The sequence below is a fragment of the Sorex fumeus genome, unplaced genomic scaffold, assembly GCF_029834395.1.
Source record: "Sorex fumeus unplaced genomic scaffold, SorFum_2.1 ptg000093l, whole genome shotgun sequence".
In the NCBI taxonomy this organism is placed as follows: Eukaryota; Metazoa; Chordata; class Mammalia; order Eulipotyphla; family Soricidae; genus Sorex; species Sorex fumeus.
This window is the reverse complement of record NW_026606150.1, coordinates 4,704,658-4,730,886: the sequence shown is the minus strand read 5'-3', so window position 1 is coordinate 4,730,886 and position 26,229 is coordinate 4,704,658. Positions and strand designations below refer to the sequence as shown.

Here is a 26,229-nt window from a genome sequence, read left to right as displayed (position 1 = left end):
GCCTGGGATGTAGCTCAGCAGTAACATTTACACTGTGAGGCCCTGGGTTGGATCCCTGAACCGCCCCCCGTCCTCCCCCACTGCCCCGACCACCACCACCACACACACACACACACACACACACACACTCTGCTTCCTGTCCAGGAGGAAGGGCAGCAGTGAGGACTTGCACTGAGGTCCACACTCCTCCTGGCTTGGGCTGTCAGTCCCCATAAGGCTCCAGGTCAGTCAGGCTGTGCTTGGCACTGCACCCGGCCCTGGTGCCTTCTCACTTTGTGATCTTTCTCCTGTCAGCCCTCTCCTCCAGGAAGCCTTCTGTGATCACTCATCCTGCTCCTCCCTACCCCATGTCTGTGCCCTTGGTCTTGGCTGAGTGTGGCTTCAAGGACACATGTGTGCAGACTTATTTTCCTGGGCATTTACATTCCCGCTTCCCCTAGTGTCGTCTGAAAAGCCTTTTGGTTTCTGAGCTGACACCCTCTTGGGCCACTGTCACTTCCCTGGCACTCTGGTCCCTTTTTCTGGGGAGGGGGTCTTGAGTTCCTACATCCAGCTCAGTGCTTAAGGGTCATTTGTGGCAGTGCTCAGGGGGTCATACAGTGCCAGGGACCGAACCTGGGGCTCCTGCCTGCCAGCGCACGACAGCCCTTGGAGCCACCTCCAAGCCCCCACACTCTGCAGGCCAGAGACCCCCAGTGTCCTGTCCTGGGGCCAAAGCCCTTGAGTCCAGCCAGGTCTCAGGGATCATGGGGTGAGGAGCTCCCCGTCCCCCAATGGCACGCTGGTATCCCACAAGTCCCCTGTCATCACACCCCCAAGCTCCAAACAGCACCAGCCCACAGAGCCCAGCCTGGGCGACGCTGTGTAGCGTCATGCAGTGCGGGGCACCTTCCTTACCCACGCTCGACTCAAATTCAACCCCCAGCTCCCCATGTGGTCCTGAGCGCCACCAGGAGTGACCAGAGCACAGAGCCCAGTAAGGCCTGAGTTCCACCAGGCGTGGCCCACTCCAAGAAAAAAAAAAAAGCTGCTGGGAAAGGATTTTATTAGGAAGTCACATGATACAAGAGTGAGTGTGTACAAAGAAAGTGACACTGCTTGTCCGGAGGGCACAGACTCACAGTGAAGGCACCAGGAGGCTGAAGGATGGAAAAGGAAGAGCAAAACCACCGATGCAGTGCGCGCGCACACACACACACACACACACACACGCACACAACCATACACTCATAAGCACATACTCATACAGAACTGTGCACACGAGCACACACATGCCCACCCAACCATACGCATTTGAGCACATACACACACGTGCCAGTGTCCTCGAGCAGGGCGTCTGGAGGAAGGGGACACCTACTCATGAGGACCAACAGCAGAGCCTAAGCCAAGCCAGGCACGTGGCCGGGCACCTCCCCAGCCCTGCGCCTGCCCGGTGCTGAGCTGGGCCTCCTTCCTGTGGGAAGTTCCAGAACTCTGAGGGAGGAGCCCCAGGGCTGTGCAGGCCCTCCCCTGGCAGCCAGTGGCCAGCACAGCCCCAAGGCCAGGCACGGGGCAGCAGAGTCCAGGAGCGGGCACAGGACCCAAGCGTTACAGGACCAAAGGGGATGGGGAAAAAGGCCCAACGGGAAGTGGGCACGTGGTCCGGGCTGTGCCAGGGGCTGCCACCCTCCCTGCTGGCACCAGTGGCTGTGAAGGGGCACTTCTGGTGTCACCTGCCCGCAGATCCCCGGGGGCTGGCCCGCCAGCACCATCCACGGTGGGCTGTGGCGGGGCAAGGGGGCGTCTCCATTCCGGTTCCTGTGAAAGATGCAGGAGCCTTGTCCCCCAGGGCCCTGCCCCGCCTGGCTACAGGGCGCCAGTTGAGTCCAGCTACAGAGTCCAGCAGTTGAGGCTTAACAGGAGACAGGGACAGCACAGCCTGTCCTCGGGCTGCCCTCAGAGCAGGGACATGAGCCCAGGAGGCGGGGGGAGAGCCCGGTCCCCGCGGGGGCCGACCCGGAGTCACTCCTCACGCCGTGTCGGGTCGCCGCTCAGCCCTGCTCGGCGCCGTCGGCCGGCTGCACCACGCTGTAACTGCCCTGGCCCAGCGAGAACTGCCTGCTGAAGAAGGACGTGGTGCGTTTCGGCTTCACCCGCTTCAAGTTTTCCCCTGCGGAACACAAAGGCATGAGGACACGGTCCGGGCGCCCACTCCCTCGGCTCCGTCACCCCAAGCCTCCTCCACGCGCTGAGCCTCAGAGCTGCACCCCCACTCTGACAGGAAGGTGGAGTGTGTGGCCGGCCTCCAAACTGGGTCACATAGGGGCTGGAGCGATAGCACAGCGGGGAGGGCGTTTGCCTTGCACGCGGCCGCCTGGGGTTTGATTCCCAGCATCCCATATAATCCCCCGAGCACCATCAGGAGTAATTCCTGAGTGCAGAGCCAGGAGTAACCCCTAAGCATCACTGGGTGTGACCCAAAAAGAAAAAAAAAAAAAACTGGGTCACGTCGGGGCACAGAAATGGTGCTGACTGGGGTGTCTGAGAAGGTCCAGCGTGGCTAGAGGCAGTAGTGGCCAGCAGGCCTCAGAAAGGGCGCGACTCCCCAGCACCGTCCATAGCCAGCACCTGCAGGGAGACTAACATGGTGGCTGAAATGCTCCGAGCCTCCTCTGGTGCGCCCCCAAATTGTGGACACGTATGTGAGCATACGCATGCATACACACGAATGCACAGGAGTGATGCACTCCGCTGCCAGCAGGGGGCACTCACCCTCCTCCACGTAGTCGATGGTGGCCAGGTGCTGGAGCCGGCTGCACACCACACTGCCCTGCCTGCGCAGTGGGGGGCGCGGGGGGCCCGTGGGCAGGGAGGCTGGGGCTGCGGCGGGGTCAGCCCCGCCATCCGGGGGGGCCGCGGGCTCATTGGCCTGGTTCAGGTCGATGCAGTACTCGATGAGGCTGCTCATCAGCTCCGCCTGCGGGGAGAGGAGGGCTGGAGTGAGGCTGCGGGGGGCCAGCAATGGGGGGGCCGTGGGGGCAGGGGGCGCAGCAATGGGGGAGCAGGAGGCCCAGCAGTCCAGCCAGGTGATGTGTGGTGCTGGGAATCAAACCCGGGTCTCCTACGTGCAAAGCTGTGCTCAGCCTTCTGACTTGTCCGTCAGGAGATTCTGGGGAGTTTTAGGTTTTGAGTTTGGGTTTTTTTTTTTTTCCTTTTTGTGTCACACCCGACAAAGCTCAGGGGCTACTCCTGGCTCTGTACTCAGGAGTTACTCCTGGCGGTGCTCAGGGGACCATGTGGGATGCTGGGAATAGAACCAGGGTCAGCCGCGTACAAGGCAAACGCCCTACCCGCTGTGCTATCTCTTCAGTCCCTTGAGTTTGGTTTTAAGTTTCGGGGCCACTGCTGTTGCCTGGACTCCTAAGTGAAGTGCTCCACGCTTCCAGCTTATTTGCTCAGCCACAGCTGGAGGCTCCCAGGAAACTGTGAGGTGCTGGGGATCAAACTTAGGCCCTGAGCTCAGCTGGGCTAACTCGGGTTCCTGTTTCAGTTGATAGTGATGCTTATGCCTTTGCTTTGTTGTCATTATTGCTTTGAGTTTTCTTTAAAAAAGCAATTACCACAGCGGGTAGGGCATTTGCCTTGCACACGCCTGACCCGGGTTCGATTCCCAGCATCCCATATGGTCCCCTGAGCGCTGCCGGGAGTAATTCCTGAGTGCATAAACCAGAAGTAATCCCTGTGCATCGCTGGGTGTGACCCAAAAAGCAAAAAAAAAAAACACAGGGGCTGGAGCGATAGCACAGCGGGTAGGGCATTTGCCTTACACTAGGCCGACCTGGGTTCGAGTCCCAGCATCTCATAGGGTCACCTGAGCACCATCAGGAGTAATTCCTGAGTGCAGAGCCAGGAGTAACCCTGAGCATTGCTGGGTGTGATCCAAAAAGCAAAAAAAAAAAAAAAAAAAAAAAAATAATAATAATAATAATAATAATAATAATAAAAATACAAAGTTCTGAGACACACCTGGCAGTGCTCAGGGGAACTGCATGGTGGCAGGGATGGCCACCAGGTCACCAGCACGCAGAGCCCACGGTCAGCCCTGGGCCACCTCCCTGGCCTACCCCACGTGCTTGCCACCTAACAGCATTTGACGTGGAGTGACACGAGCGGCAGGCACGGTGCTGGGGCACCGCTGTCGAGGACAGCAGGGACAAACAGGGGCAGGGCAGGTAGACCACCTGCTGTGCTCCTGGTGGTCGGGCCTGTCCGCCCAGAGGACACAAGGCCTCGTCCCAGCCACAAACCCCGGGGAGGAGAACCCGCAGAGGCCCAGGGCTAGAGTCCTCAGCTCCGGAAGGCACAGCGGTGGGGTAGGGGCCCACAGTGAACCCTGAGCACTGTCAGCTTGCCCCCCCCAAACTAAAACCAAACAGAAACCTAGAACTCCCCGGACCTCCTGCGGGATGGCTCAGAGGGCTGAGCGCAGCTTTGCACGCAGGAGACGCGGGTTCAATTGCCAGCACCACACGATCCCACACAGCCTGGAGTGACCCCAGAGCACAGAACCGGGAGTAGCCTATAACCAACCCCGAGTGTGGCCCCAAAACCAAGACCAAGGCCACAAATCTTAGGTCGTCAGAAACGAAAGGCACCGTACCCCGATACCATGTTCAAGGGGCTTGAGACTGCTCTGGCTAGGGGAGGAGGAGCTGCCCACGGCCCCTCACAACTACTCACGGCCCCTCACAGCTGCCCATGGCCCCTCACATACCTACACACAGCCCTTCACATGCCTGATCACAGTTCCCCACACATCTGCTCACAGTTCCTCACACACCCACTCACAGTTCCTCACACACCTTTGGGCCCGGGCAGGGAGCAGCACCAGGCTGGAGAGAAAAGGCAAATTCTGACCTGACGTGCAGACACTGTGACTGTCACCAGAGAACGTCCCTAAGAACTGGCAAACAAACAGGCCGGAGAGACAGTGCAGCAGGTAGGACGTCTGCTTTGCACAAAGCTGACCCAGTTTCAATCCCCGGCATCCCATAAGGAGTAATTCCTCAGTGCAGTCAGGAGTAACCCTTGAGCATCACCCGGTATGCACCACCCCCCCAAAAAAAAAACTAGCAAAGACACTACAAGAACTAGTGAGTTGATGGTTGTAGGATGGGAGACGTCAACCACGGGGCCACAGAGTGAGCTCAATGGTCTGAGCACAGGCCACACAGGACACCCGGTTCAGTCACCAGAACCACCTGGTCTCCAAACACTGCCAAGAGCAACCGCTGAGCACAGAAGAAGAGTAGCCCCTGAGCAGGTGGGTGTGGCCCCAACAAGGAACTAGTACCTTTCACAGGAGTACCCCCAAAAGGGAGAAGAGAAAAGACAAAGCCTTAGAAATAAACCGATCTTTCGAAAAATCCAAGATGTTGGGGCCAGAGCGACAGTACAATGGGGAGGGCTTTTTCCCTGCACTCAGCTGACGTGGGTTCGATCCCTGGCATCCCATATGGTCCCCCGAGCACTGCCAGGAGTGATTCCTGAGTGCAGAGCGAGGAGTAACCACTGAGCATCACCGGTGTGACCCAAAAAAGCTAAGACAACTGTAGCACTGTAGCACTGTCCTCCCGTTGTTCATCGATTTGCTCGAGCGGGCCCAGTAACGTCTCCATTGTGAGACTTGTTGTTACTGTGTTTGGCATATCGAATATTTCACGGGGAGCTTGCCAGGCTTTGCCGTGTGGTCGAGATACTCTCGGTAGCTTGCTGGGCAGCGGGCAACAACAAAAAACCCTCACGTGCGTGTGTGTGTGTGTGTTAGTATCTAAAAATAGCGAAAAAAAAAATCAGGAGTGAGAGAGATGGATCACCAGGACCGATCTCCGGCCCACAGAGGGGTCCCACAGCAGCAAGTGTGGTAGAGCCCCCAAACCACACCCTCCCCAAGCAGGGAAGGAAGTCACACACGTGGCAGCACACGGGTCAACAGAGCCGGAAGGCTTCACATTCAAGTCAGGCGGGCAACAGGCAACGGTGAGCTTGGCACGCGCCAGCAGCCCCTCCTGGTGTTTAGGAGAAACAGAACATATACCCACATGTATGTTTGCAAGACATATGCCCACACATATGTTTATGAGACAGGACATATGCCCACACGTATGTTTGTGAGAGATAAGACATATGCCCACACATGCTTGTATGAGACAAAACAGGCCTGTTTATGAAAGCCTGGAGCCGCGTAAGTCAGAAAGTTCTGATACTGGAAGCGACACCCCCACCCCCCTCCACAGACGGGCAGGAGCGAGACCCCAAGCCTGAAGACCAGGCAGGGTGGGTCACCTCATCATCTCTGCATGGTCGTGGAACCAAGGGGCTCAGGCCTTGCTTACTTGAGGTCCTGGGTTTGATCCCCAACACTCCCCGGCCCTGAACACGCGCTAAACAGATGACATTAGGGAAGGCACCAGCAATGCATGTGGCTCATCCCGGGGCAATTCCCGGTCCCACCCAGGGTCCCCTGAGCACAGCTGCAAACACACCCTGAGCACTTCCAGGCTGCCCCTCCCCCCCAAACCAAAACAGAAACTAGAGAGAGAGGACGGCAGGGAGGACACCTGCCTTACACGGGGCGACCCTGGTTCGATCTCCAGACCCGAACAACCTCTGAGCACTGCTGGGCTTGGCCCGAAACGGAGTCGGGCAGACCTATGAGATGAGGCCACCCCTGTGTGAGTGTGTGTTGGGGGGGTGTGCCCAAGCACTGCTGGGCCATAATGATCTGATGTCCCCCCAGCACTTCCAGGTCTGTCCCCTTAATCTGCCAACAAAGCCCAAGGGAAAACTAGAAGATTCAGATGGGGGGAGAGTTAACCCACCCCGGGGGCTCTGTCTCGTTGAAAGGGAAATATCAACTGAACCCCAAAGGTGCTCGGGGCGGTGGGATGCGGGCGAGGATCTGAACAGAGGCGCCACCTCGGGACAGACGAGGGCCCGGGAGTGACTCTTTGCCTGCCAGTGGTGCCCCCAGCACGGCTTGTCCTGGCTGAAAGCTCAGGAGCAGGGCCCAGAGGCCGCGTGCCTTGTGCACGGCCGACCCGGTTCCATCCCGGCACTTTATACGGTCTCCAAGCATCACCAGGATCCCTGAGCACAGAGCTGGGAATAAGCCCTGAGAACCGCCTGGTGTGCCCCCCACACCAACCAAAAAACCCCTCACAATTATGGTCAGAGAGTGCAGCGGGGAAGGCGCCTGCCTTGCACACAGCAGATCTGGGTTCGAGCCCGAGCACCCCACACGCTGCCAGTAGGAACCCTGAGCACAGAGCCAGGAAGAGCTTCCAAGCACACGTGGGGCCAAAATAAGAAATCAAAAGCCCAACAGCTCCCTGCTAAGAGGGGCCGTTCTGACATGCACAAGGACCATGCAGGCACTACAGGTGGCCGGATGCAACCCCGGCCCTGCGGGGTCCCCAACAGTGCTGGGAGCCAGCCCTGAGCAATGAGAGGTGGGGGGCAGACAGGTCCAAAGCCAGGAAAAGCCCCCTGATGAGGGAGGGCCAGGGTCCCCACTTCGCTTTTACACCAGGAAGGCACCCTGTAGGCTTGTTCAGGGCTGGGCCAGATCCCTGAGCTGTCCACCCGGAGTTGGGTCCTTTCCTGGACGCCGAGTCCAGAGACAGACCAGAAGCAGCCAAGGGCTATGAGGGAGGAAGCCCAGGGCAAGCCCAGGGTCTCCGGTGACCCTGCACACGGCGGCCACCCACAGGGGCAACCCCACTAGGCCTTCCCAGCACGCCAGCTGGCTGGGCCACCCCCCTCACCCCCACCGTGGGTACGATATCCGCCGCTACCTGCTTGGAGTAGACCTTGAGAAGCCTGTTGACGGGGGTGCCCTCGCTGTCCCCATCAAACTCCAGCCAGAGGACGGCCTCCTCGTCATCAGGGGATGTGTGATCCCAGGACAGTTCCTGGAAGCGCAGGCCCAGGAGCACGTGCTAGGAGGAGACAGGGGAGCCTGCAGCCGGGCCGCTGGGATGCAGGGCGCCCGGGCCAGTGACAGGCATCCCAAAGAGAGGGCAGCGCCGCATGTGACCCGCAGCGCCTCACGGGAACTAGGAGGTCACGGGAGATGGGGTCGTGGGAGGTCCTTGGAGCTGGGAGGTCACAGGAAGCTGGGCACACTCGCCTTGCACATGGCTGACCCCAGCCCCGGCCCCATTCGTCCCCTGCACCCCACCAGGAATGCCCCGAGTGGCCCCTAAACCAATCAACAAACCAACCACAGGTGGGGAGGGGCAACCTGTTCAGTGAGATCGGAGTCACCCCGAATTCCGCTGCCCTCAGGGAGGTTCTCACTAGAGGGTGAAGCAGCTGCCCCCAGAGCGGACAGGCAAGATGCAGCCCAGGAGGGTGATCCCCCACAGAACTTTCCAGAAAACTCCTGGCCAGGCTGGCCACCACCAGATTCCTCCACTCAGGAGCACTGGGCAATGTCAGGAGCCCTGCTGGGCTCCTAGGGGGTTGTGGGGGGGGTCCCAGGGATGGAGGGACACAGACGGGGAGCCGCCGGAGGTACCTTCTCCCGGCTGTCGATGACATGCACGCCGTCCAGACTGATGGCCACGGTCACCGGCTTCCGGCCGCCGCGCTGCAGGAAGTTCTGGGCCGGCTTGTCGACCTCACCGTGAAAGAAGGCACACCTGGGGGTGGACAGGGTCAGCCACGACAGGGCCGGGCTGGTGGCCTCGGGACCCCATCCAGCTGCCCCCCAATCCCCCCACACCCCAACCCCAGCTGAGTTCCAGCACAAGCCCCCGGCCGGCATGGCCCGCTCCCATTCACTGCCCCGTCCCCACTGCGAGGGCTGGCCACAGGACCGGGAGCAACGAGCCCAGTCTAGGCATCCCCGCGCCTGGGAGGCTTTGTGACGACGCGCCCTGGACCCTGGAACTCGGCTGGGGCAAGGCAAGGCTCCTGCCTGGGCCCGCTCACCCGTAGAAGGGCAGCTCGTGGCACTTGAGCAGGTAGGCACGGTGGTGGGCGCTGAGACAGGCCTCGGGTGCACTGCCCGGTGTGTCCTGCACCTGGCGGTAGGCGTCCAGCAGCCCCTGCTCGCCCGGTACCGTCTTGGCCCCGCGGCCCCGGAGGGCGGCGAACAGCCCGTGGCCGCGCTTGCAGAGGTGGGCAGGGAGGAAGGAGTCCAGCTTCTCCCTGCCAGGGAGGGAGAAGGGCTCTAGGCTCAACCCCCCAGACTGGAAGAGACTCCCATGTCCCCACCGCAGTGAGCACCATGTCCCCCAGGCCGCCCCAGTGACTCCTGCAGCTCCCCCATGGCAGAAAGGCCCTTGGGAATGTCTCAGGACTGTGTCCCCCCACCCCCGCCGCGCCCCGGACCCAGAGGCCAGATGCAGGGCGCCCTCGGGTCCAGGTCGGGGCTGTCCTCAGTCCTCCCGCGGCACGGGAGGGGCCGGACTGACGGCTCTTTCCTTGGAATTCTCTCGAAGCCTCAGTTTTGGCAGCGTCCGAGGTCAACACCCCGCTGGCCAGTATCCGGGGACAAACAATCCTCTCGGCAGAAGGCGCCGTGGGGGCTCCTCCCAGTCTTCAGCCGTCACTGGTGGCATGTGGCGCCCCCCCCCAGGATAAGCTCAGACCTCTCGCCCCACACGGCCGGGGTCCAGGGTTCCCTGGGGCGCTGCCCACCTCAGGGCGCCGGGCGCGGGCTGGCCGGGCCGGTAGGGGCCGAGCTGCAGGCGGCAGAGAAGCGCCCCCAGTGCCTCGCAGTCCTCAGGGTCGCAGGGGTACCGCGCCGACAGCACGTTGCCCTTGGCCTCCTCGAAGAGCAGCCGCAGCGCCTCCTCGTCCTGCAGCTGGGGGGGTGGGGGGTGAGGAGGGGGCTCAGGCCGGGCAGGGGGGCTGCCGAGGCGCAGAGCATGCGGGACCACCTACCTGCAGTTCCCGGCGCTTGGGGAAGAACACGTTCCTCCGAAACTGCAGGGACGGCTCATCTGCGGGGACGGGACAGGGCGGGGTGGGGGGGGGAGGGTGTCACTGCCTATATGCGCAGAGTGGGACGCATGGCGAGGCTGCATGAGCCCACTGCCCCCCGGAGCCCCGAGGGTCCCCCACAGCAGCTCCACCAGCTCACAGGCTGGGGGAAAGAGGGGGGTCCCACCATCCACGGGGACATGGGGGGTGTCCCCCTCACCCAGGGCAGTCCCCACTCACCCATGGCCACCTCGTCGTCTGGGGCATCAGTGAAGCGGAGCAAGAGCTCCGGCCACTGGCGGCCCAGCTTGTAGGGCTGGTGTCGGGGCTTCAGCTGCACCTCTGTGGGGAGAATTGGAGGGGCTGCACCCAGACTGCACCCCGAGTGCCCACCTTCCCAGGGTCCACTGGGTGGCTGGGGACAGAGGCGGGCTAAGGGCCAAAGACTCGCCGCCCACAGCCCAGGGTGTCCAGTAGGCAGCCCCCACTGTGGTGCTAGCAGCCCAGTCCCCCAGGCCTAGGCCCCTAGGACCCGAATTTTCACACGGGCCCATCTCAGGTTGGGGTCACCTTCCTATCCTGCATCCAGCAATGGTGCTACCACCAGGTTGCCCTTGCGGGGGGCCCCACAGGATGGCACCTGCACCCCCATCAGGCAGAGCTGCTGCGTGGACCAGGGTCCACCCTGATGGGCCGAGGCAAAGCCCAGCCAGGCTGGAGCAAGGCCAGCTGGATCTCACCCTCCTGCCCGACACTGGCTGCGGGGACCCCCCCCCCCCCAACAGAGCTCCCGGGGCAAGGCGTGACGGCATCTGCCAGGTACAACATGGGAGGGAAGCCCCCAGGACCCCCGGTGACCCCATTACTGCCCCCATATCCCACCCGCTGGTGCCTGGGCCTGTCTATCTGAGCCCCACACAGCAGTCACTGCTCAGTTCGGCCTGGGGGATTCTTAGGGGTCACTCCTGGGGGACTTGGGGAGACCATCGGGGCCTGCGAGCAAAGCGCCCATTCAGCCCGAGGTCTCGGGCCTCTGACCCTCAGTTCCGGATCCTCAGCCAAGCCACCTGCCCCCAAGGAGGGGCTGTCTCCTGCCCCAGTGTCCTCTCCCACCCCCAGGATCCCCCTCACACCCCAGCATCCCCCCCCAGCCCTACCTCATGCCCCCACCTGCCAGCACCCCTGGGTCGGGGTCCTCAGGGACCACCCAGGCAGCCAGCGCCGGGCGCAGGAGCCTCACCCTTCACAGTGGGGAGCAAGCGAGTCCCCCAAAACAGGGTTTGCGTGCCGAGGCCCGGAGTGGAGGCTGCCCCCCACTGCGACAGCACCCCCCCTCCATCTGTCACCACCCAGCAGAGGGGCCCCTGCTGCCAGCCCCTACAGTGCCAGGAACCAGGTGGCCCAGTGCCGCGGGGCCCGAACGGCCAGCAACAGCCCCCAGAGGCCGCGCAGCAGGGCAGAGGGCACGCAGGGGACACTTCCCGGGTGCCCCTCCCTCCTCCCCACTCTGGGGCCCCCCTCTGCGGGGGTGGGTGCCGGATTCTCAGGGGCCCGAGTCACCGCCGCAGTGGCCTTGGCTGTCGGCAAGCCAGCCTGGGAACAAAGTGGGTGCTGGCCCCAGGCCGGTCCCCTCCTGGACAGGGCGGCGCCCTGGGGCCAGCGGCCACAGAGCAGCTATTCATGCTCCCGCAGCGGGGGTGGGGATGGGGGCGGGGGGGGGGGGGGTGCCGGAGTGGGAGGAAGGAAAGCTTCTCCGGACACCCAGCTGCGCTCCAGACGCAGGCGGGGGGCCCCGTCAGCACCCACAGTCTGAGCGCAGAGTGGGGACAGCTGAGCGGGGGAGCGGCAGGAAGAGGGGGCGAGAGCAGCTGGGCAGGAAGGCTCGGCCGGGGAGGACAGGCAGCTGTGCTCCCCCGACAGCCACACGGCCCAGCCCAGCCGAGGAACAGGGGAGAATGGCCTTCCGTTTTGCATTTTTTTTGGGGGGGTGGGAGGCGGGGTCACACCCAGCGGAGCTCAGGGCTGCCCCCTGGCCCTGTTCAGGGATCCCTTTCGTGGTGCTTGGGGCTCCATCCATGCTGGGGTCAAACCCCGGGTCTCACGCACGCAAGACCCGTGCGTCACCACTGAACCCTCCACTCTGCCTGTCCCGTCCTCGCTGCCCCTACTCCGCGAGGAAGGAAACCAGTGAACTTCAGGAAACTAGCCTGACCCCACCAGCAGCAACATCACCCCGAAAGGCCAGCAGACGGGAACCGTGCCCACCCCTTCCTGGCCACGTCAAGGGCAGGGCAGCAAGCGAGGAGCCCCCTGTGGGGACACCCGGATGGTTCCACTGCGGGCCCCACCTGTGGCGCACCCCCGTTCCCGCCTCTGCCACCGGCAGCCAGAAATGGGGGTGCTCGGAGCTCTGGGTGCCGGGGTCCCGCCAGCCCCCGCCCCGCCTCACCCAGCAGCGGGGAGACCAGCCAGAGCGCGAAGGCCTCCAGGGCGACGTCCGAGAGCTGCAGGGCCTCCCGCACGGCGCGGTGCAGCTCGTGGGCAGTGAGCGAGGACAGGTTCTCCACGGCCAGCGGCACTACCGTGTCATCCGCCAGGTACACCAGCACGTCTGCGACTGCAAGATGCCCGGCCGGGTCAGCTGGTGCTGCCCGCACCCAGAAACCCTCCCCCCCACCCCCACAGGACCTGCGAACAGTGCGGCCCATTAACCTCCAGAAACCCAAAACCTCTGGCCCAGGGCCCAAACCGCCACACCTCCAGATTCCAGCCAGGGCTGGCCACCCCCTCACCCCCAAACCTCCCTGGCAGCTCTGGGCCCTGCTGTGCTCCTTCAGAAGAGGAGAACATTCCACAGATAGGGCCAGGAGAGGTTCGGAGAGCAGGCAGGGGTGCGGTGGGGGCCATCTCTAACCTGGGGAGGATCATGAAGGCCTGAGTCGGGAACAGACGAGCCCTAAGGCCACCCCTGGCTGATGCAGAGACAAGCCTGAGCTCTGCAAGCCTCTGGCCTCAAAACCAGGTGCAGCCCAACTACCCCGAGGCCCAAAGGAGCATCCCACTGGGAGCCTGGAGCTCAGAATCATAAGGAGACTCTTTGAACTGGGGGTCACTGGGGCACATCAGGGTTCGTCCCAAGTGCTCTGCAGAGCAGGACTCGAACCAGACCCCTTGAGGAGCGGCAGGGAAGTTGGGGTGGGGGTGGGACAGCCCACACGGGCCTGCAGACTGGCTCATAAACAAGGCCAAGGTGCTCAGTGCCGTTCCAGAAGCCACTTTATTCTGGCTTATTCCAAGTGTGGAGGGCACCCCACACCCTGGGGTGCAGGAAGCCCCTCCCGGCGGCATTTCGGGAAGGGTGCAATGCCAGGAATGGAACCCAGACCCTGCAGGCAGAGTCTGAGCACTGGCCCAGGAGCCCACTCCCTGGCCACAGCAGCTGCTGACCCAAGAGATGGCTATCTCCAGCAGGCTGCAACCCGCCCGACTCCTTAGAGAACAACGGCGAGAGATACTTACCCTCCCCAGGGCCCGAGTTCCACCCTATAAAATGAATATAATGATGCCCGCGGTCTGTTTCACTACAACGGAACCAAGCGCAAGCGAGTCGCGGCTGGTTCAGGAGAATGGGGGGGGGGCTCAGCCCAGGGACAGAGCCTGGTCCGATGGCTTCGGTCACTTCCCCAACCCTTCAACTCCTCCCCCCCACACCCCCATGGGTTAAACACCCATCCTGAAAGAGACGAAAGCGGGTCACCTCCCCAGAGCGAGGAGGGAGGGGGAGGCGGAGGAGGAGGAGGAGGAGGAGGAGGAGGAGGAGGAGCAGCCGCCGGCGGGGAGGCGCGGGGACAGGGACCCACCTCGGTTGCCCACGGAGGACACGCTGCTCCGGTGGGACCGCTCGGCGGGGCCGGGCTGCACGGCGTTGCCTTCCGTCCGGTCCATCTGCCGCGGGAAAGAGTGCGGTTATTGGGGTTCCCGGGGGGCGAGGCTCTCACTGAGGAACTGAGGGACTGGCGACGGCGGACAACGCCGACTGGCGCATTTCCAGTGCAGATTCGCGGGGGCGGGGGCGGCCCTCGGCCGGCAGAGGTCGGGCTGCACCGAGTCCAGCCGGGCGGGGGTGAGGTCCGGGGGATGCCCCGGTGGAGCACAGGACACCCCGCTCCGGGGCAGCCCGCACCACCGTGCTCTCACCTCGCAGGAACCGAGCGCCCGTCGCTTGGCCGGGGCTTCCACCCGACTCCCACCAGCGGCACCCGGGCTCCGACCCGGGACCGAGCTCGCGCTCCAGCTCCCGGGGCTGCGACGCGGAAGCCGAAGCGGAGGAAGCGCGGCGCGGAGGCCCCGCCCCCGCAACTCAAGAAAGCCTATGGGAGCCCTGGGCCGCGCGCGGAGGCCCCGCCTCCCAGCCGCACGGGAACCAATCGGAGCCTGTGATTGCGGCTCCCGCTCCCTGGGCTGGCGCCCACGCGCTCACGCCCCTTCGAGCCGGCCCGCGCACGCGCAGGACGCCCCCGTCGGGAAGGGCGGAGCCCTTGGGGCGGGCAGCGATTTTGATTTAGCGCAAGAGCTGGTGGAGTGTCCCCGAGCAAGTGTCTGGCTTTCCACTCCACCCCCCGACCGTTGGCCTTAACAGGACGTGGCGAGCTTCCAGGAAGCTGGGGGCTTTGCGCAGGACCCCCGTCTCTAAGCCGGGCGTCTCCCCAGAGTGCAGGGCGCTGGATGGGGGCTGCTAGCACCGTCCTACTACAGCGACCCGAAAGAGCAGACGGGCCCCTCTTCTGATCCATCCCGCACAAGCCCCCTTCTGAGGAGGATGGACTCGGTCGCCCCCAGGATTCCCCCAAATCTTATGCCGGGGACCCAAGTCAGGCGCATGCGCTTGCCTGAGCGGCCGTGGACTGGAGGCATTCCCCGGCTGGGAAGACAGGCAGGTCCTGGCAATGGGCATACGTGCGTGCCTGGGGTATCGATCTCAGGAAGAAAAACAGGTCCGGGGCGCGTGCAGCGCCTCCCTGAGCCCGAGGAGCCAGTTGTGCTGCGAGACAACAATGGGCTGGGTGAGGGGAGGTGGGTAGTGGGTTCACTCTGCCCCATTCACTGGCATTACGAGCCTGCGCCAGCGCAGGGACTAAGAGGCTTTCCTTCCCCTCATCGCCTGTGGTCCCCCAAACATGGCCGGGAGTCACTCCTGGGCACGGAGCCAGGAATTGCCCCTAAGCACCGCCCGGGTGTGATGCAAACCTCCATACTGCAGAGCCGAAGCAATAGTACAGCGGTAAGGCACTTCCCTTGCACGCAGCTGACCTGGGTCTGATCCCCCGGCACCCCATATGGTGCCCCAAGCACCGCTAGAAGTGATCCCTGAGCGCAGAGCCAGGAGTAGTAACCCCTGAACCGCTGAGTGTGACCCCAAAAGTAAAAAAAAAAAAACCTTTTTTTTTCTTTTTTTTGCTCTTTGGATCACACCCAGTGATGCTCTGGGGATTACTCCTGGCTTTGCACTCAGGAATTACTCCTGGCAGTGCTCGGGGGACCATATGGGATGCTGGGAATCGAACCCAGGTCAGCCACGTGCAAGGCAAATGCCCTACCTGCTGTGCTATTGCTCCAGCCCCAATAAAAAAAAAACTAATGTATATAAATAAATAGCATGTTTTTTAAAAAACACACCCAGCCAGGAGTAGCACCCCTTCCCCAGTACCACCAGTTGGAGCCACAAAGGAAGCCCTATAATTTCATATGTAATTTCAAACAGCTGTCCCCCTGCACCCCAGGGTCCCCCTCACCCCCTCCTCATGCCACCACTCATCCTCTTCAGCCTCTTCTTTGCTCACGGACCTGTGATGGGAGCTGGGGACAGGCATCTCCCCCCAATTCTCAGGGAGTTACTTTTTTTTTTTTACTTTTTTTATTTGACTTTTTAAAAAATTTTCTTCTTATATTTATTTATTGAATCACTGTGGGAAAAGTTACAAAGCTTCAGGTTTAAGTCTCAGTCATACAATGATCAAACACGTCTCCCTTAACCAGTACTCATTTTTCACCACCAAGAACCCCAATATACCCCCCTCTCCCAATGCCTGTGAGGCAGATGGTTTCCACTTAACTCTTCTCTACATTGATTACATTCATTATTTCGACAAAAGATGCACCATTATTGTTTAGAATTCCCCACCCCCCAACAATCAGAATTGCTGAAAAGGTATTGTGAAATACTTTGTTCTCTATAGCTGGTTATGAGAATTATATAATCTCGCGTGGCTGCAATAGCAGGCTCGTGATTTTGGATTTCTGCAAAGAGCCAGATAATTACGAGATTGGTTTCTGTGTGTCTGGTGTTATGGCTGTGCCGGTGAGCTGCTCATGGGGGGCAACTCGTGACCTTGGTAGGGTGTGAAGGACGAGCCGGTACTGCCCCCCTTCCCATGAGACTGCAGTTGCCCCCGGCACTGCCAGTCTCAGGGACTTTTAGCCCTGAGTGACTCCCTGCACCAGCTGGTGAGAGCTGGAGGCCAGACAGGTGTTAAAGAGGCAGCGGGCACGGGGTCTGGACTAGACCAGGAGGCAGAGCCTGCACTCACTCAGCCCTGCCCTCTGGAAGCTTCGATTCTGGTTTCACCATGCGGACATGAGAGTTGGGAGGAGAAAGAAGCAAGGGGATAGAACTGCTTACAGCAGCGTGGGGCGGAGCAGTGGGTCGGCTGCGCCTGCCTGGCATGACTCTTGTCTAACCATAACGAGCTGAGATGGGCCCCGAAGCTCAGCTAACAGGGTTGGCACCCAGGATGGCAACTGGATGCTGCCTCTGCCTGAAAGCAGGAGCGGAGAGAACCCAGAACTGGCTGTGTCTTCATATTCAAGCCGGGTGGGCAGGTGGGGGTCTGCACGGTGGGCCGGATGCGCTCTCTCGCACTTTCCTTCCCTTTCTTTGATTACTTTTGAAACTTTATTCATTGGAGCCAGAGTGATAGTACAGTGGGGAGGGCATTTGCCTTGCATGCAGCTGACCTGGGTTCAATCCCCGGCATCCCATATGGTCCCCCAAGCGCAGCCAGGAGTAATTCCTGAGTGCAGAGCCAGGAGTAACCCCTGAGCATCTCCAGGTGTGACCCAAAAAGAAAAAAAATACCCTTTATTTATTTATTTATTTTGTTGTGGGGGCCACACCTGGGGTTCCTCCTGACTCCGCACTCAGGAATTAACTCCTGACAAGGGCCTTACGCACTGTGCTGTAATCGCAGCCCATCCCCCACCCTTTCTTTAAGGTTCTTCAATATTTCTGTATTTGTTTGTGTATTTATAATTCCATTTCTGTTGCTCTTGTGATGGCTATATAAATCTGACCAAGACGCAGATTGGCACTTGGAGAGCCAAAAGGGTGGGCCTCCTGTTTCTTTTCTTTTTTCTTTCTTTTTTTTTTTTTCTTTTTGGGTCACAACACCCAGCGATGCTCAGGGGTTACTCCTGGCTCTGCCCTCAGGAATTATTCCTGGCAGTGCTTGGGGGACCCTATGGGATGCCAGGGATCGAACCCAGGTCGGCCACGTGCAAGGCAAACGCCCTACCTGCTGTGCTATCCCTCTGGCCCCAACTTCCTGTTTATTTTCACAAGCCAACTCGACCTGACCATCACCAGAAAAGAGCGCGATTCATGAAGACAACATTGCCTTTAAGGCAGACTGTTTTCTCCTCTGACATATGCAATGGTTGTGAAGAACGTCATTGTTAAAATACAATCAGCAATGAATACAACTTGTAAGTTCCATATGGACATTGACTAATTGTTTCTGTGACCCACTTTCTGCACGACCAGCCTACCTGATCAGACTTGTCCCCTCGTTGGGGCCTGAGCCACAGCACAGTGGATAGGGCACTTGCCCTATGTATAGCCAAACTGGGTTCGATTCTGGCCCCCAAGCAATACCTGAGTGATCCTTGAGAACAGAGCCAGGAGTAAGCCCTGAGCACTGCCAGGTGTGGCCCAAAAGACAAACAAACATAAAACATTAAAAAGAAACCAGACTCGCTGCCTTGCTCTGCTCTGTTTGGTGATGTCAGACCTTTCTTCTTGGCCCAACTCCTCAAATAGGCCACATAGCTGTCCTGCCTCTAGTTGTCCTACTTCGGGGCTGGAGCAATAGCACAGCGGGGAGGGCGTTTGCCTTGCACGCGGCCGACCCGGGTTCGATTCCCAGCATCCCATATGGTCCCCTGAGCACCGCCAGGGGTAATTCCTGAGCGCAGAGCCAGGAGTAACCCCTGTGCATCGCCGGGTGTGACCCAAAAAAAGCAAATAAATAAATAATTGTCCTACTTCATGATGATGGAGCTGGGGAGCACACACACCTGGCCGGGGTGCCTGTGGGGTTCACACATCAGCTGTGGTGCCCGCACCCGTGGCCAGAGCACTCACCAAGGTTTACTTCCTTTGGAGGAGGTGTTGGCTTGTGCGCTGGCCAGGGCTCACTCTCTTTCTTGAGGCCCCCCCAGTGGTGGTGGAGCTCGCCTGGAGGTCTGTGCAGTGCTCACACACATGGTCCCCAGGGGCCACACTTCCTGCCATGGTGCTCGCTCACCTTTTTGGGACATTAACAGCCACAGTTGCTTGCAGTGCTGGGAGTGGCAGTTTCTGGGATCAGGCTCGGCACATGTGGAACACCGGGGACTTGAGCTCAGGAGCGTATATACGTCTGGAGGCCGAGGCCTGTATCCATTATCCTTCACCGCCCAGGATGCCCCACCCAACCCCGCTCCAGGGAGAGGGAGTCAGGACGCCCCGTGAGAAACAGGCAGCTGTGGTCAGGGCACCCCAAGCACCCCCTTCGTCCACTTTAAAGCTCTTCGTTCCCCCTGAGAAGCGGGTCCCAGGAGGCTGTATCTGCTGTGGGACAGCGGCAGGTCGGAGTGGTCAATAGTCTGGGAACAGAGCACCAAGTCCCGGGTATTATTGCGGAGCCGGCAGGAGTTTGAGCTGGGGGCGGGACTTATGTTAGGAACCCGGTTCATCTCCAGGTGAGCTTCTGCAGACCGGGTTCATTGCAGGGTGAGGGTAGGGAGGGGGAGAGGGTTACATCAGGGGCGGGTTTTATCCCAAGTGAGGTCATGTGGGCGGGATTTATCCCAGGGGCGGGTTTTACCCCAATGTGAGTTTATGTGGGTGGGGCTTATGTCAGGGGCGGGGTTTTCTCCCGTGCGAGTGTTTGTGGGCGGGGTTATATATTTGGGGCGGGGTTATCCCTGTGAGTTTTATGTGGGCGGGGCTCCTGTCAGGGGCGCCGTTCTTCCAGGCCCCTTCTGACCCCGCCAACCCCCTGGGGACCAGGCTCAGGCCAGCTCCCTGGCGTGTGGGAACAATTGGTATTGGGGACAGTTGGGCCTGATCTCCCTCAGGGCAGGTTGCTCCAGCTGCAAGTGGACAGGAGGGACAGGGTGTCTGGCCCGGCCAGGGGTTCACCGGGTACACACTTCTCCAGCCTTCAGGGCCTCTGGAGTTGGCTCGTTCTCCTGGCCCTGCTGTTGTCCGGGCACCAGGCCACTGATCGCCTGCACCCAGCACCCTGGGTTAAACATTAGTGGGAGGTTATCAGCCTGGGGTACGGGGGAGGACGAGAGAAATTTACTCTCTGGCCGGTGCTGTAGCTGTGTCTTGGGGCTCCAACCTCCAGTGCCCCTGAAGATGCCCGCTGAGGAGTTCGTGGCCGGCTGGATCTCGGGTGAGACACCGCCCCCTCTCCCGCTAGCTCACCCCCAGGGCTGGGGCACTTCCTGGGGAAGGAGAGAGCTGACGATCAAGGATTAGGTACTGGTCTTAGTTGGGCTTGGAGGCTGGAACCCAGAGCGGCATGAGGGAAAGGCAGAGGGGGGCTTGGGGGAGGCGGCACAGATCCCCAAGCACAGCACACGCCTGTGGCAGGGGCACAGCTGGGAGCCCACGCATGTCCCAGAGTCACCTGCACGCTGTCCAGGCCCAGCAAGGAAGCTGGCCTTTGACCTCACCTGCACCCCGCCAGTCCCTTTGGGACTCTGCCCGCTTGGCTCTGGGCAGCAGGCCTGGCCCAGACACGGGCTGTGTTGTGGACACCACCCAACTCGGGGCCACATTTCTCTTGGGGGATGAGGGGGGGCCATTCAGGACCCCTCCAGCAGGGATGCACTCTCCCCCAAAGCTGCAGAGCCAGGCTTGGAAGTGGGGGTCGGTCCGGCTGGGCCCGGTGACAGCAGGACTCCCGCCCCCCCTCATTGTGAGTGAGGCCGGGGCGGCAGGAGCCGCTTTGAGACAGTTCCAGAGTCCCAAGGTTAGATAAGGGCCGGAGCCCCGGGCCAGGCAACTAGGGCACCGAGCATTCCAGCACATCCTCCAGCCTGCTCAGACGACCCCCCCTCCCGCCCCCCACCCTGGTCCCCGCAGCTGTGGGGGGGAGGGGGCTGCAGGGCTCTGAGGAGGCCTGACCCCTCCCGTCACTCCTGAACCCTCTGTCCTCCCACACAGCCGGGCCTGGTTCAGTGGCCTCACTCAGCGCCTTCTTGTCACACAGGCGCTTTGGGCCTGGTCCTGGGACACCCATTTGACACGGTGAAGGTGAGTCTGGGGGAGGCTGCTGGGAATGAGAGTGGCCACACCCTAGCCGGGCCTCTCCCCGCTGCCCGGTGTGCAGTCAGTGCTCAGGCCTGGGGGAGCTGAGCAGAGCCGGGCCCGTGCCTGCTGTGTGTGTTGCATGCGGTCCAGAGCTGGGCCCGTGCCTGCTGTGTGTGCTCACAGCTGGGCAGAGCTGAGCCCTGTGCCTCCCGTGTGTGTCCGCAGGTGCGGCTACAGACGCAGACGGTGTACCGGGGCATCGTGGACTGCATGCTCAAGACTTACCAGCATGAGTCGGTGGGTGCCTCGGCCGCAGGAACCTCCCTCCTGCAGTCTGCCCCCCCCCCCAAGGAAGGAGGAAGCCCCCAACTGGGGCCCTAGGTGCCGGGTGATGCCTTAGTGCCGAGGCAGAGCCGAGACGGTCCTTGGCCAAACGTTCTCCCACCTCCCGGGAGCCCTGGGGGGCAGAGGCCGAGCCGGGCACGGTGCCCCACTCACTCGGGGTCTCCGTGCAGGTCCTGGGCTTCTTCAAAGGCATGAGCTTCCCCATCGCCAGCATCGCCGTGGTCAACTCCGTCCTGTTCGGCGTCTACAGCAACGCGCTGCTGGTGCTCACGGCCACCTCCCACCACGAGCGGCGCGCGCAGCCGCCCAGCTACACGCACGTCTTCGTGGCCGGCTGCACGGGGGGCTTCCTGCAGGTACACGCGGCGCCAGCACGCGCACGCAGCCGCTCGGGCACGCGGACGCACGCCACACACCACACACCACACCACACACACACCACACACACCACACACACCACACCACACACTACATACACCACACCACACACACCACACACACCGCACATACACACACACCACACCACACACACACCACACACACAAACACACCACACACCACACCACACACACCACACTACACACTACATACACCACACTATGCACTACACACACCATACCACACACACCACACACACACAACCACACATACACACAGGCCACACCACACTACACACACACTGCACACACCACACACCACACCACATACACCACACTACACCACCACACCACACACACCACACACCATACCACACACACCCTACACACACACACCACACACACCACACCACACAGACCACTCTACACACACCACACACACACCAGACACCATTCCACACACACCACACACTATACACACCACACACACTACACATACACACCACACACACCATAGTCCCCCACACACACCACATACCACACCACATACACCACACACCATACCACCCACACCACACACACCATAGCCCACACACACACACACACACACACACACACATACCACACATACCATACACCATACCACATACACCACACATGCACCATACCACACACGGACCACATCACGCACGCACCACAGCCTCCACACATATCACATGCACACACTCCACGCCGCGCACCCTCCACACCACACGCAGCCCAGGCCGCAGCCTTCCCCAGCCCGACGGGAGCTGTTTGGTCACAGTTGTTCGGTGACCTTCCAGGCCTCAGGCCTGTGGGGGAGGGTCCCGGGAACCGAGGGGCAGACTGCAGGGGGGGAAGAGGCTGCAGGGGGGAAGAGGCTGCAGGTGCCATCCGGCCGGGGGCCTCTCCAAGGAGCCCCAGACCCCAGGGCCAGGGCCGCCTGCCTCCTCAGAGCTTCCGGCCAACTGCAGGGGCGTCCTGACCAAGTGCTGCCCCCCAGGCCCTGGCGGCAGGGCACAGCTCTGCTGAGTGGGCAGGGCATTAATCATTAAGTAACCAGCGTCACTGGGCTTTGGTCTTTGTTCTCAGAACTCAAGTGATGGAGGTTGGGTGGAGTGAGTGGAGGGAAAAGAGGCCTCAGGTCCCCCCGCGGACCCCAGCTGCATGAGGGCTGAGCCTCAGCCTGGCCCACACCCCCATGCCCGGACCCCCCACGCCTCACCCTGGCGCAGGCCCGCACCGCACCTCCACACCCAGCCCTGTCTGCACCCCCCCACACCTGGTCCTGGCCCAGGCCCACACCCCCTCGCCTGGCTGTGACACCTGTTCTTTTTTTTTTTTTAATTTTTATTAGTGAAACACCATGAGGTGCAGTTGTAGACTTGCAAACTCTTGTGCTTGGGTTTCAGTTATACAATGATCGAGTACCCATCCCTTCACCAGTGCCCATTCTCCACCACCACTGATCCCAGTATCCCTCCCACCCCCCTTTGACACCTATTCTGATGCTCCTCTCTGTCCCTACACACAAAAAAGACCAGGGACCCTCAGGGGAAATCAGGGTTCAGGCTACCCCAAAGATTCCAGCTCTTTTTTTTCTTTTTTTGGGTCACACCTGGCGATGCTCAGGGGTTTCTCCTGGCTCTGCACTCAGGAATCACTCCTGGTGGTGCTTAGGGGACCATTTGGAATGCTGGGAATCGAACCCGGGTCGGTGGCATGCCAGACAAACGCCCTTTCCGCTGTGCTATTGCTCCACCCCCCAGCTTTTCTGGATGTTCCGTCCAGCCAGGGGGTTCGGGTTTGAGGGGTTTGGAGGAGAAAGGTGATTCTGGGTGGTGGACAGCAGTGGCCTGGGGTGCGCAGGGCCCCGGCCTTCTCCCCAGAGGCCCTCTGGGCTCAGCACACAGCCCTGGAGAAGCCCAGTGCTCAGCTTGTCACAGGTTATGCAGGGGGGTTCAGCGCCCCATGGCCAAGGGAAGGTCCCCAGCCCTGCTGTTCCTGCTGGAACTGAAGCAAGTGGCCTGTCCCCACAAAGGTGGGCAGGCCCCTCCGTCTCCTGCCAGATCCCTCCAGAACCCAGAATGTGGGCGCTGAGTTGTATCTTTGCAAAAGAAACAAATTCACAAATGACCCTGGGCGGCCTCCTTTGCACGGGAGATAGACCGCTGACCCTGACCGCAACACCCCTGGCCCCCGCACCCCAAGTCTTCCTGTGGGAGTTTGCCAGAGGCAAGAGGGGGGTCACCCTGCACTCACCTCCCCGAGCCTGCCCACCTAAGCAGGGGTGGGGAGGGAGGAGCAGTTAATTGAGGGGACTGTTTGTTCTGGTTTTGATTTGGGGGCCACGCTTGGGGGCTCAGGAGTGGCTTCCAGGTTGAGGGTGATTCCTGGCAGTGCTTGGGGGACCAGGTGGCACCAGGGATTGAACCCAGACCTCCACCCGGACCTCCGCAAGCAAAGCCTGAACTCCAGCCTTGTTCTCTCTCCGCCTGGGGGGCTCCTTCATTGGTGGATGGTCAGCTGTGGCCTCTGCAGGTTCTCCTCATCCCTGGCTTTGGGGGCTGCAAAGCTCCCCCCATCCTGGAAATAGCGTGACTTGTCCTGGAGTCAGAGGTAGCTGTGGAAGGAGATTGTGCCGCCCTGAGGCTGATGCCCACGGCCAGGCACTGCTGGTGCCCCTGAGTGCCGCAGGCCCTGAGTCCTGGAGGATGCCCACAGCTTCTCTCGGCAGCCCCAGGGCCTCCCTCTGGCAGGGGCAGGCCAGGCTGACCCACGCGGCCTCGCTTCCTCCCACAGGCCTACTTCCTGGCCCCCTTCGATCTCATCAAAGTCCGGCTGCAGAACCAGACGGAGCCGAGGGCACAGCGAGGGGGTCCCCTTCCCCGGTACCGGGGGCCCCTGCACTGCGCCACCTCCATCTTCCAGGAGGAGGGGCCCCGGGGACTGTTCCGAGGCGCCTGGGCCCTGACTCTGAGAGACACCCCAACGCTGGGCATCTACTTCGTTACTTACGAGTGGTTCTGTCGACAGTACACGCCCGACGGCCAGAATCCCAGTAAGTGAAGCGTTGTCAGGAGGGGCTGGGGGGGGGCAGAGGGCGGGGTGGGCCACTGGGGGCAGGGGGCTCTGTCCCCGGGTGTCCCCCTCACCCTGCCTCTCTTTCCCCCAGGCTCGGCCACCGTGCTGGTGGCTGGCGGTCTGGCGGGCATCACTTCCTGGGTGACGGCCACGCCGCTGGATGTGATCAAGTCCCGGATGCAGATGGCGGGGCTGGAGCAGCGGGCCTACCGCGGGGTGCTGGACTGCATGGTCAGCAGTGTCCGGCAGGAAGGCCCCGGGGTCTTTTTCCGGGGGCTCATCATCAACAGTGCCCGCGCCTTCCCTGTCAATGCCGTCACCTTCCTCAGCTACGAGTACATCCTGCATGCCTTAGGGTGAGCCCGCGGGGCGGACGGAGAGCCCCCCTGGCCACAGCCCCCCAGGATGAGCCAGGCACGGGCCGGGCTCTGCCAGCTCATCTGCAGGGGCCCACGTGCCAGCTACCCCGGATTCCAGCGACAGGTCGTTTGTGGCCCCCTGCTCTTGTGTCCTGAGCAACCGGCCCTGTCTCCTTGGGACCCAGCCAGGACCCTGCAATCTCCCTCTGCCCTGTGGCCTTGGCAGAGCCCCGCACAGTGACTCTGGCACCCCCCTGCGGGGCAGTGGCGCCTTCCTCGGCCCCCCTCGTGCCTACTGCATACCGTAACTGTGGGGTGCAGGGCCCTCGGGCCCCTCCCTGCTACCAGCCTGTACTTTATCTCCTGGATTTGCTTCTGGTAAGACTGTGAGCTTCTTGCTGCCCGGGCTCCGGGTCGGGTCCTGCCCCCGCTAGCAGCTCATGCCTCCGTGTTTGTTCCTTGAAGTGCCACCGCCGACATCTCCCCGCACCCCAACTGCTCTGACTTCCTCAGACTGCACTCCCCCCTCACTGAAGTTTGCCTGCCGGGGCCTTTTGGGGTATCTCGAAAGAGAGGGCTAGATGGGGTGGGTCTGCCCAGCAGGCAGCAGCCACTGGCCCTCGGCAATAAAGCTAAGCGAGTCTCCCTCCGGGTCCTCCTCTGCTCCAACCAGCCTGAGCCCGCCTCCGGGTCCCCCAAATCCCTGTTTGGGGGGCCTCCTCCCCAAACCACTGTGTGATCCTTCTGAGGGGCCTCCCTGGCTGTGCCCAGGAGCTGGGGCCCTTCCCAGCTGTGAGGGTATTGCGCCCAGGTGCTCAGGCCCAGGGATCAAACTTGGGGTCACAAGGTATGTGCACCCTCACTTTGGGTCAGATCCCTTATGGGGTTCTCATCTCCATGTCGCACCCTCACCTGGACTCCTCAGAGCTCCTCACTGTGGAGCTGCAGATGGGCCAGTGCCCTCGTCAACCGATATAAGAGCCACCTGTCCTGCACACGGCCCACGCTGGTTCAATTCTCAGCTCCCCTTCTGGTCCCCCGAGTCCCCCAGGAGTGATCCTAGAGCACAGAACCATGAGTAAGCCCTGAGCATCTCCAGATGTGGCCCTCAAACAAAACAAAATTAGACCCGGCTCCCTTGTGACCCAGTAGCTACACCCCCAAAACCCCCTACAGGGGCTGGAGCAATAGCACAGTGGGTAGGGCGTTTGCCTTGCATGCAGCCGACCTAGGTTCAATTCCCAGCAACCCATATGAGTCCCCCGAGCACCACCAGGAGTAATTCCTGAGTGCATGAACCAGGAGCAACCCCTGAGCATCTCCGGGTGTGACCCAAAAAGCAAAAAAAACAAAAAACAAAAAACAAAACAAAAACAAAAACAAAAAAACCCTACAACCTTCAGGTCAGGACGCTGGCTCTGGGAAATTAAATTATCGTGACATGGCGCCCCCTTGTGTCTAGTGGTAGTAATGACAGGTTTTCTTTCTT

At 61.2% G+C, this 26,229-nt stretch overlaps 2 protein-coding genes across 3 annotated transcripts; one reads left to right on the top strand and one right to left on the bottom strand.

Annotated features, from left to right (window-relative positions):
* Positions 1-1,038: 1,038 nt before the first annotated feature.
* FRMD8 (FERM domain containing 8) lies at positions 1,039-14,302 on the bottom strand. Its single transcript, XM_056131622.1, has 11 exons — positions 14,170-14,302; positions 13,833-13,917; positions 12,422-12,589; positions 10,213-10,314; positions 9,934-9,992; positions 9,688-9,854; positions 8,977-9,195; positions 8,561-8,684; positions 7,836-7,979; positions 2,752-2,956; positions 1,039-2,149 (listed from the first exon to the last, which is right to left on the bottom strand). The coding sequence occupies exons 2-11, from the start codon at positions 13,915-13,917 to the stop codon at positions 2,031-2,033; spliced, it is 1,392 nt and encodes a 463-aa protein (XP_055987597.1). The 5' UTR covers positions 14,170-14,302; the 3' UTR covers positions 1,039-2,030.
* A 5,178-nt stretch (positions 14,303-19,480) lies between these two features.
* On the top strand, positions 19,481-25,353 carry SLC25A45 (solute carrier family 25 member 45). 2 transcript variants are annotated; one of them, XM_056131627.1, is made up of 6 exons: positions 19,481-19,691; positions 20,514-20,557; positions 20,780-20,851; positions 21,070-21,255; positions 24,100-24,358; positions 24,473-25,353. In XM_056131627.1, exons 1-6 carry the CDS (start codon positions 19,655-19,657, stop codon positions 24,739-24,741), a joined length of 867 nt encoding a protein of 288 aa, XP_055987602.1. In that variant the 5' UTR covers positions 19,481-19,654; the 3' UTR covers positions 24,742-25,353. The 2 variants fall into 2 exon arrangements, with proteins under 2 accessions (XP_055987602.1, XP_055987603.1); XM_056131628.1 differs by having other exon boundaries at positions 19,482-19,691; positions 20,468-20,557.
* Positions 25,354-26,229: the final 876 nt, after the last annotated feature.